General features: G+C 47.0%; 1 protein-coding gene across 1 annotated transcript in view; it reads left to right on the top strand.

Annotated features, from left to right (window-relative positions):
• Window positions 1-1,448: 1,448 nt before the first annotated feature.
• The window catches only part of LOC104490633 (ras-related protein Rab-11A), a 10,141-nt gene continuing 2,149 nt past the window's right edge, over window positions 1,449-9,440 (top strand). Inside the window, exons 1-4 of the mRNA XM_010132944.1 lie at window positions 1,449-1,515; window positions 3,275-3,470; window positions 4,399-4,592; window positions 4,993-5,073. Of these exons, the coding sequence (XP_010131246.1) occupies window positions 1,449-1,515; window positions 3,275-3,470; window positions 4,399-4,592; window positions 4,993-5,073 (538 nt within the window). The remainder of the gene's footprint in view (window positions 1,516-3,274; window positions 3,471-4,398; window positions 4,593-4,992; window positions 5,074-9,440) is intronic.

Below are 9,440 nucleotides of genomic sequence, written 5' to 3'. Positions count from 1 at the left end.
CGTAAAGCTAGAACAATGACAGGCAGATGGAGCCGCCCAGGTGATGCAGTCAGGAGCAGGTAACTCCAGCTCCAGGTATGGCTAGTGGAGATGGAAACATTAAAGTCCCTGTGTGTGATGTGTGCATTTGTTCTTACTGCATGGAAAAGAAACCAGAAAACTCATAGGGAAGATGTTTGGAGAAATGGACGGTCCAGTTTGTAAGGAAAGGTTTGAAGTTGGGTTATTGGAGAGAGGATGCGGTTGCTTTCTGTAAACACCACCGGGAGAAGAAACTAATAAGCTAATGGGCAATGCTGGCACAGGAACACCACCGTCAGCTGACCGCTGATTTCTTCTGAAAATTAGAAGGCAATTTCCAACCATTAGGAGTGAGTTTCTGGGAGAGAAGCCTGATGAAAGTGTGTGTGCGGGAACGATTGGTTTTAACGTGGAACTAGATAATGTCATTTCCCTCCCAGAAACTGTTTGCCTGGGATAGTTAGAATGGATCTGAGCCATCCAGGGTCATTGTTGTGGATGAATATATTTAACACAGTCTGATTTGACACAATTCAGGATTTATTGCTAGTATGAGGTCGATAAAAAGGGTTGGATTTTGGCAGCACTTAATGATTAACCAATTTAAGAACTAGCAAGTGATTTAGGAAAGTAAAACAGTGACTTGATTACGGATTTGAGAATGACAAGGTACCTTAAATCCAAATGTGTATATGTGTGTAATTATATTCATCCAGAACAGTCATTCCCACTTGATTTCTATGCTAAGAATATAGTACCTGGGGACACTGTGGTGTAAAATAACAGAAAGAGGTAGTTTGTAAAGGAAAGCAAAATGGAAATTAATAGAACAGTCCGAGTGGCTGTTAAAGCTATTCCAGTTCATAACTGTGTTCACTTGCTCAGACTGGCAGAAATGCAGAAGGTGTGAGGATCTTAGGTGCCTGCTGACACTGCAAGCTGTTCCTGTGTCTGTGTTCAGGAGGAGCTGCAGTGGCCCAGTTAAGCAGAGGAAACAGCTGACTTCAAGGAGAAAAGTCTGATGTTTTCTCCTTTTAATTGGGACATATTAATCTAGGGCTGGAAACCATTCAAAACATAAGCAGCATGGGATTCAGACAAGGTAAGGAAAAAAAACCTGGCAGAGGGGTTAAAATGATCTGTCCATTGTGCAGTGACTTAAAGCTGTGCTTTGAGAGGTGACTGAACACCAAAAATGTGTTTGAGGGGAACGCTGAACAGGTACGTGATGCATCCTGTTGGGAAGTTGTGGATGTAGATTGCCGGTTTTGTTTAGAGAAGTTTTTGGCTGCCGCCAAAGCTGATGCTGGGTGATCGCAGGATGGAGGAGTGCGGAGGGAGTTGATAGCCTTTGCCTCCCAGGAACTTGTTTGTAATGTGTCCCGGTGAATACAAATATCATGTCATCTAAAATTGGCCTAAACAGTATGGAAGAACTTTATTTGCCCATGAAAGAGGAAAGCTGTGGCAGTTTGCCAAGTGGTGATGATGCAAGTAGGTGCCCTGTCCCCTGCACTGAGTTTATTACAATTTAGCAGCTTCTGGGCTGAGCTGTATCCGGGCAGCCAGGGCTGAACAGTGCGGACCTGTCACGTAGGAAAGCAGAACCCTATTTGCATTTGGTGTACGCACTTGCCACCTACCTGCGCTTGTGAGCTTCCTAAACAAGAGTGGTTAGCAGAGCCGCTCTGGGCTTTACGCGGCTTGGCCGGCCGGGTGCTGAGTCAGCTGGCAGCGGAGGCTGGGGAGATGGTTGGTGTGATGAAGTGCTCTCCACAAGGCCACCTCTGAATCTCGCATTTGCTGCAATTTTCATTTTACGGAGGGCATTTAAAAGGTGCTGCTCTACCCTTGCAGTCAGAGAAAATCTCATTAGTCAGAAGTTCGCATTATTTAAGTGGAAGATGGTGTGCAGAGGGCTGCTGTGTGGTGCAGCAGCAGATGGGAATCCTTGCGCTGCTAGACTGACTCGGTGGGGGGTTTCTCACACAATCGGAATGTGTTTGGTGCACTCATTCCTCTATTGTACCACACAATCTCTAAAGCTGTGTTGCAGTGTCTGAACTGTTAAGTGATGTATGTTACTGAGCAAGTATTTCTGTTTCTTTCAAAACAAGCGTAGCCACAACATTATTTTTTTGTCTGGTGAGCATGCACTCTTCTTGAACTGGCCTTGATCCACTGCTGAACTTCAAAGTTATCAGCCTTTCTTCTCAAGGATCTTACTCATCCTCTTCCATTTCCTTCTGTTACCAGTTCAGTACCTTATCTCTGTTAAAGGCATAAGATCATCCCAAGAGGCTTCTGTTGGTGTGACTCAGGGCTGTGAATGTATTTAATCCAGTGGCCTGCACCTCGGTAGTGAGTTTTAAGTTACACTTAAACTCACACCTTTCAACTCAGGATATTGCAGAGAATCCTCATGATGCTTTTATTCCTGTAGCAACTGGAATTCCAACCTTCTGTCAATCTCTTGTCAGCGTAGCTGAATCCTTCCAATTAATTCTCTCGGCACTGGTGCTGTGATGAGTCAAGCTGAGCTGGGGAAGGGGGCTGGATGGTTGCTCTTATTCTGAGGTCCAGCGATACCCCGGCAGCGTTTTAGAGCAGCTTCAGGCTTTGCCCTAAAGTGTCCAGGAGTTGCAGCAGCAGCGAGGGACTGCGGCAGGACAGAGTGCTGTGGCTCAGCTGATGTTTTAAACTGTCCGTCAGCCTGATGATGGTCTTGTGGCTTTTTTGAGATTTGGTTCTTTTTCTCCATTCATGAGGTTTTCTGCCCCTGTGGGGGGCCTCTCTTCTGCAAAAGTATGAAGAGTGCAAAGTGAAGGCAGAGCCTGCTGCTTGCCCTGCATTTTGGTCGTCTTCAGCAAAACAGATTTCAGTCACGTGCCATGATTTTTTGTTTTGTTTTTTGATTCTAGTGTTGTTGCCAGGATGTGAAATTCAAATGGTCCCCAACTTTTGCAGTGACAGCCATGTATATTTTTCCTGGAGGAGGAATGTTTTTCCATGCTGGGCAAAGGAGACTGAAATGTAACAAATAAAAGTCAAGTCTTAACTTTAGTTCAAAATGCTGGTGAGCGTGGCAGCTCTGGTTCACTAGAAATACCAAGAAGCGGACAGCAGACCCATGCCAAGGGCAGTGGTTTTGCCATTCTTTTCCTTCATGCTTCATTCTGGAAAATAAACGTTTATTGCAGGTGATCGTCAAGGTTATCTACATCTGGATTCTCATGTCATTTTTGTCTTGTAGTTGTACTTATTGGAGACTCTGGAGTGGGCAAGAGTAACCTTCTGTCTCGATTCACTCGCAATGAGTTCAACTTGGAAAGCAAAAGCACCATTGGAGTAGAATTTGCGACAAGAAGCATTCAAGTTGATGGGAAGACAATAAAGGCTCAGATATGGGACACAGCAGGGCAGGAGCGATACCGAGCTATAACGTCAGCGTAAGTGCGAGCGTGTGTGGCTGAAGAGAAGCTTTCGCTGAGGAGGGTAATTCTGGGCCCTTCCAATTCCTCAGAAACTGCAAACAGAGGGTGTTTGTTTTTTATTGTGTAATATCCATAGCCTGTGGTGGAAGGAAGCTTAAATATTATTCAGCCCAGAAATTGGATATAGTGTGTTCCTGCACAGACTTGATTTACTTCTCTGTGCTCTCATGAGGCATTTCAAGTGTGCAATGCAAGAGCTTCGAGAGACTCATTTCAATGCAAGAGATTGATAAAGTAACATCAGGGCTTATGGGGGTTTTATCAGTGTAACCTAAGACCAGAGGCCCTCCTGGAGCAGCAAGGACTGCTCACTCTGCTTATTTAGCTGGAAAAAAGGCAGTGTGGATTTAAGTAACGCTGGAGGTGGTGGTGGGGTGGGAGAACACAGCCTGTTTTCTTTTTGAATGCATTACTGTGCTCTGAAAGGAGACCAGCTGCAGCCTTTTGTGCAGGGAATAGATCAGGCTGACGTTTTTATGATCCAGTGAGTCATTCTGAAGTCTCTTTATCTCTATGGGCCCTGCCCGTGCTGCACCCACAGGGATGGGTGGGGGAGACTTTTCAGGAGTGGATCAGAGGTTGAAGGTGACACTAGCTCCCCACAGACTCCAGGGCTTCATTTTTGGGCTGCAGGGCTTTTCCCACAAGCATGGGGTGTGGCTTAGCCCCTAGACTTTGAGCTGTTCTGGCTGCTCTGGTGGGCCTGTGGTATAACCCTAGTCTGGATGCTCGACTTCACTGTTTTGAGTCCCCTGTAGCCCATTTCTGGATATTTTTTTGTGTTGCTGTCTTAGTAATAGCTATTTCCCTTTACTGCACAGTAACTTGTCACTGTAATCAGGAAGTTTCTTACTGGTTCTCCCACCCATCTCTTTGCCCACAGGTACTATCGCGGAGCTGTGGGGGCATTACTGGTGTACGACATTGCAAAGCACCTTACTTATGAGAATGTAGAGCGGTGGTTGAAAGAGCTGAGGGACCACGCGGACAGCAATATTGTAATCATGCTTGTGGGGAACAAGAGTGACTTGCGCCACCTGAGAGCAGTCCCGACAGATGAGGCCAGAGCTTTTGCAGGTCGGTGAACTCAAAGTATTCCTGATGCTGTCTGGGGATCTGCCTGCCTTGAGGCGGATGAGGTCAAAGAAAACTTGGTGAGGTCAAAGAAAATCCAGGAAGCTTCCTCACACAGTTGTTGAAAGTGCAACAGATTCTCACTTTCAGTGGAGCAGGAAGATGTAACATGCACTGGGCCCATTCCCGTGCTTGGGGATAAGGGTAAATTCTAATGTCGGTGTTGAGTGGTGGAGCTTTCAGATCACTTAAGGGGGAAAAACCTGTAACTTTTGATATTTTTTTCTTGATACCCATGTGTCTCATCAGGAAAACTACAAATATAATCTGGAACAGAAGTTCTTCCAGATGGGAAACAGATATGTGATGTACCCCTCTAATTATAGTATTTCTGTCCTCCCAGAGAAGAATGGTTTGTCATTTATCGAGACATCTGCTTTAGACTCTACAAATGTGGAAGCAGCTTTCCAGACTATTCTGACAGGTGAGTCATCTAGTGCTTTATGTTTCAAGCGGGAAGGGCAGAAGTCTGCTTAGATATGATGCAAATAGGCATTTCTTTGTCTATAAAGTGTTTAAAGTTTTGCTATTTAATCATTCCTCACAGCCATAAGATTTGGAATCCAGTTTTGAAGTGTCACAGTTGAAAGGCCAGCCTTGAACTCCTTGTTCACTTTGATCTGCCCTGGATTTCCAGTCAGCCTAGTTCATGTTTCAGTTTCCCATTTGTGTACGGCCCATGGGAGAGAATTGTCTCGCGCAAGCATCAGAATAGAAGAGCCATTGTTTTTCAGAGGGGAAGTCAGTCTGGTTTGTGTCCATCTTTAATGGTGACCATAGCAATTGCTGAAGGAAAAGGGATGAAAGAGTAGAGATCCTTCCTTTGACTGATGCTGCTACTGGTAGTCTGAGGCGTAGTGAGCTGCACAGTAGTCCCTGTCGTTGCATTTAATGGTCCTGCCTGGACTTCTGGCCTTTGAACAAGTGACAGCAGTGAGTGCTGTGTTTTTATACTCTGTGGGTAAAGTACTTCCTTTTTGTTGAAACCCTTTTTTTAGATAGGCAAGAACTTGTTAAGGCTCTTGAGACACTCAACTACAGCTGCGTGGGAGACCTTAACTGTGGCTTACGAAGGACAGGGTAGGAATTCACAGACTGGCGTGGAAATCACTAGCTGTCACGGGGCTCTTGTATTGCTGCGTACCCTGTCAGCTGTAGCCAGCACAGCAGGACGGCAGTGGCACGTGTGGTTTCTGAGCTTTCATCACTCCCAGCTATGGCAAATGCCTCTCAAATCTCTAGTCTGGGCCTTCACGTCAAACACTCCTCTGTTTTGGTATGTCTCTGTCCTACGTGTTTTCCCTGTGTTTTTTAGGTGTTTTTCTGTTTTCCCTGAGTGCCTCCAAGGTGTTTTCCAGCCGCAGACTGAAACTCCCTCCTTCCCAATGTGCCAGGCTACCTGATGAGCAGCAGCCCCACATCTGAACTATGTGTGGCCGTTAATCAGATCTCATTGCTGTGACATTGGCACCTGGTTAGCTGATGGGTTTTTTTGCCTGTGTCTGTTTCTCTTCATAGCCTTAGTTGTAAGAGGCCTCCAATAAGTTCTGGTTTTATTGTGTGTTTTACAGTGGGTTCGTAAGTGATAGTGCTCCTGTCCACACACTAGGAAAAAAGTAACTGTGCTCGTGTCAGGTGAATAATGAGCATGTAGGAATGCTTGTCATCTCGCTGCTTCGTGCAGTGCTGGGACTAGAACTTGAGTTCATTTCCTCTTTAGCTGAACCATGTAGTTCCCTTCCCTTTTGCAGTCATTCGGTTGTAATTCAACATTGCACAAATTAAAAAAAAAAAAAAAGAGAAGTCATGTTAGCTTACACGCTTACTGCCTACATGAGTAACTCCTAATGTCATCCGAGGGTGGATGGCTGAGGAGTGGCCGAATGTGATGGTATCAGGGATTTCCTCTTTCTCCACCTACCTAAAGGCAGCTCTGACAGAAATGCTTGTGAATTTGGGCATGGATTTCTCAGGAGAAAGCCATTTTAATTGCTTGCTTGTAACCGCTTAAATCTGAAACTTCTTTCTTTATGCATGTGTCCTTGGTAGCCGGGCTCAGGAGCCCTTAGACTGCACCCGGAGGTCAGATTCTGGCCAAATGTGCTGTGTGTGATGGAGAACAAACAGCCTTGCTGCTCGCCATTCAGGTTTCAGAGGGGATCAGGGCTCTTGGATGAGGGTTAGTTAATTAACTTTCATACACGTTCAGCACCAGCACGAATAAACCAGAACTGGAAATAGATCAGCTATTGTTTGTCCCCTCCCAAGCTGGCTGCTAGGCTGTCATAGCCCATATAAACCGGTCACCTAACTGCCCCCATCTCCTCTTGGACCGTTCTGTTCTGTTCTCTAACAGTGACAGCTGAGGAGGTGGAAAGTTTCCTGCCTGCCCTGGGCTGCTGCCTCGCTTCCCCGAGCAGTGTGACGCTCAGACGATAGGCTGCTGTTGCCATGGGGAAGCAGTTCACCTCTTGGGCACAGGCTGGGCTGTTTCTTTATCTCTTCTCACATGCTTTCAACAGTACCTTTTATTCCAGAAGTTATTTTGGATTCTAATTTGCAAAGGTTTGATTTTTTTTTTTTCCTCACCCCCCACCCCCCCCAGTTTAATTTTCTGTAAGGGAGAGCTGTCTGTAACAGGAGAACAAGCGATTAAAACTTGCCCTCGGTGGACTTTGACAAATTGTTGAGGCTGTTGCTATTCCACAGACGTCAATGTTCTCTGCGTGTTGCTGTGACAGTATTTTGGGTAAAGAGCTCTTGGGTATGCGGGCAGGATCCTTATTCAGGAGGGGTTGGTTCAACTGTGCTGGAAGAAACACAACTGCTGATTAGTGGGCATGTGGCTGGCCCCAGACAGGAGCTCCTGTTTCAGGGAGATAAAGATGAAGTAAATAATGCATTAGCAGCAGGTTGGCTCCATCTCGGCTGTGACTGGCATGTTAAGGACAAATGTTCTGCCAATAAACTCCTCGATAACACTTCACAGCTGGCTTTTTCTGTTAATGGTTTGCTCTGAAGGGAAGAGGGGAGCAGTCGTCTGAGGAATGCGGTTTTCAGAGTGACCCTGCAGAATCTTGGGAGAGTCAGTATTTGGCGAGGCTGCCTTCAGCAGGGTGCCTGCGGGTGGAATGGTCGCTGTCCTTTGAAGAAGGGAGCTGGAAAAGCCAACGGGCTTTGCCACAGGCTGCGAGTGGAGGTGGCTGACAGAGGAAGGGGTGAGGCATGCTGCTGCACCAGCTCTGCCGGTGTTTGCAGCGTTGGGAACTGCAGCACGGAGCCACCCCAGGCTGCTCCCAGTGCCTTCCACATCGCTGCTTAGAGCTCTCCTGACCAAGGTCTCCTTTCTTCTGCAGCCCTACTGAAGCTGGTCTGGTTGGGACAGCGGCGGAAACTTTAAGAGCCCTTCCCTGGGAGGTGCAGCCGGGTCCTTGTTCAGTTCAGCCACACCCAGACTGTCAGATTAAGCCACTCTGAATAGATGGCTTTGGGCACGCGAAACAGGAACCCAATGCAGTTAGCACAGCCTCAGCGAGTGTGTCATCGGCTCTTGTTACAGGCGGAAGAACAGGGAGAGAGATCTTCCTTCCTCTCCCTGTATTCCAGAGGACCTTTAGAGGGGGGTATATCTTATCTCATGGGCTTCCTGTCCTGCTGTGGATTCCAGATGAGGTTTGGGGAACCTTTTCCTCTTGTGGCTTAGAGTAATGGTCCCTATCCAAATTCTTGTGCTGCAAGATGTCTAGACTTCAAGGGCCGATTGTTACACACACAAAGCAGCTTTGTATCATCTGGCAAGTAGGAGAGACTGGTATTATAATCCTGGTCGCTCTGAGGATTCGAACAGGATAAAACATCCATAAAGTAAACTGGTGTCTGCCTCCGTTCTCTGCCTGGCTCTGTGCTGTTTCTGTTCCTGTGCTGCATTCTGCTGCAGTTTCATCTCTAAGGAATCCCATCTCCAAGGAAACAACATCACAGAGCATTAATATAAAAAAATCAAGGGATTTCCTCTTTTGTTAGCTCTGTACACCTGAAAATGAATGAAACGCTAGCGCAGGCTGAGCAGGGAAGGACTGGACAAGCTGCCCCTTGGCAGCAGTGCCACTTTTCCCCAGCCCTCGGACAGTGCAAGGCCTGTCTCACACAGTTACCAATTATGCAGCGACGCTGAATGTGCTCTTAATAAGGTCTCATTCAGTTACTGAGCGAGGCATAAAGTGGAGTACCAGTTTCAGTGGAGACTTTGCCGCTGGGTGTTTTGCCCCAGAGAGAGCAGGTTTAAGCTGTTCCCACCTCCCCGCTCACAGCAGCACAGCCGTGTGTGGTGAAAGAGCGCGCAGCTGACCCAGGGAAAGGCAGCTTTGAGCTGTTTAGGCTTTCATCTAGGGCAGGATGCTGTGGCTGCGCAAAGGTTTGCGCTGCAGGGGAGGGAAAAGCAGCAGTGAGTGACAAATGGGGCTGCTGTGAGCTGGTTCAAGCAGCACAGCTGCTAAATGCGCTGCTGGGGAGGTTGTGGAAGTGGAGATGGTGGAAAACTGTGTTCCCAGAGTGAGAAGGGAGAGACCCTTTATCAGCAGAGAAATCAGTGCTGTTAAGATTGTTTTTTACAGCTGCAGGGCTGTTTACTGAAGAGTGTGGCTGTAAGATGAGGGTGCCTGTCATGATTCCGTGGAGGGGCCAGCTTGTGTTAGTAGTAGTAGGGACTTTATTCAGGAAGTTCTCTGGAAAATGGAGAATTGCTGCTGCTGAAGGTGCTATTACTTTGCAGTACCGAAGGTGGCAAGAGCC

Source organism: Buceros rhinoceros, unplaced genomic scaffold, assembly GCF_000710305.1.
Source record: "Buceros rhinoceros silvestris isolate BGI_N320 unplaced genomic scaffold, ASM71030v1 scaffold16853, whole genome shotgun sequence".
Taxonomy (NCBI): domain Eukaryota; kingdom Metazoa; phylum Chordata; class Aves; order Bucerotiformes; family Bucerotidae; genus Buceros; species Buceros rhinoceros.
The sequence above is the reverse complement of the archived record's forward strand: the minus strand, read 5'-3'. Positions and strand labels throughout refer to the sequence as shown.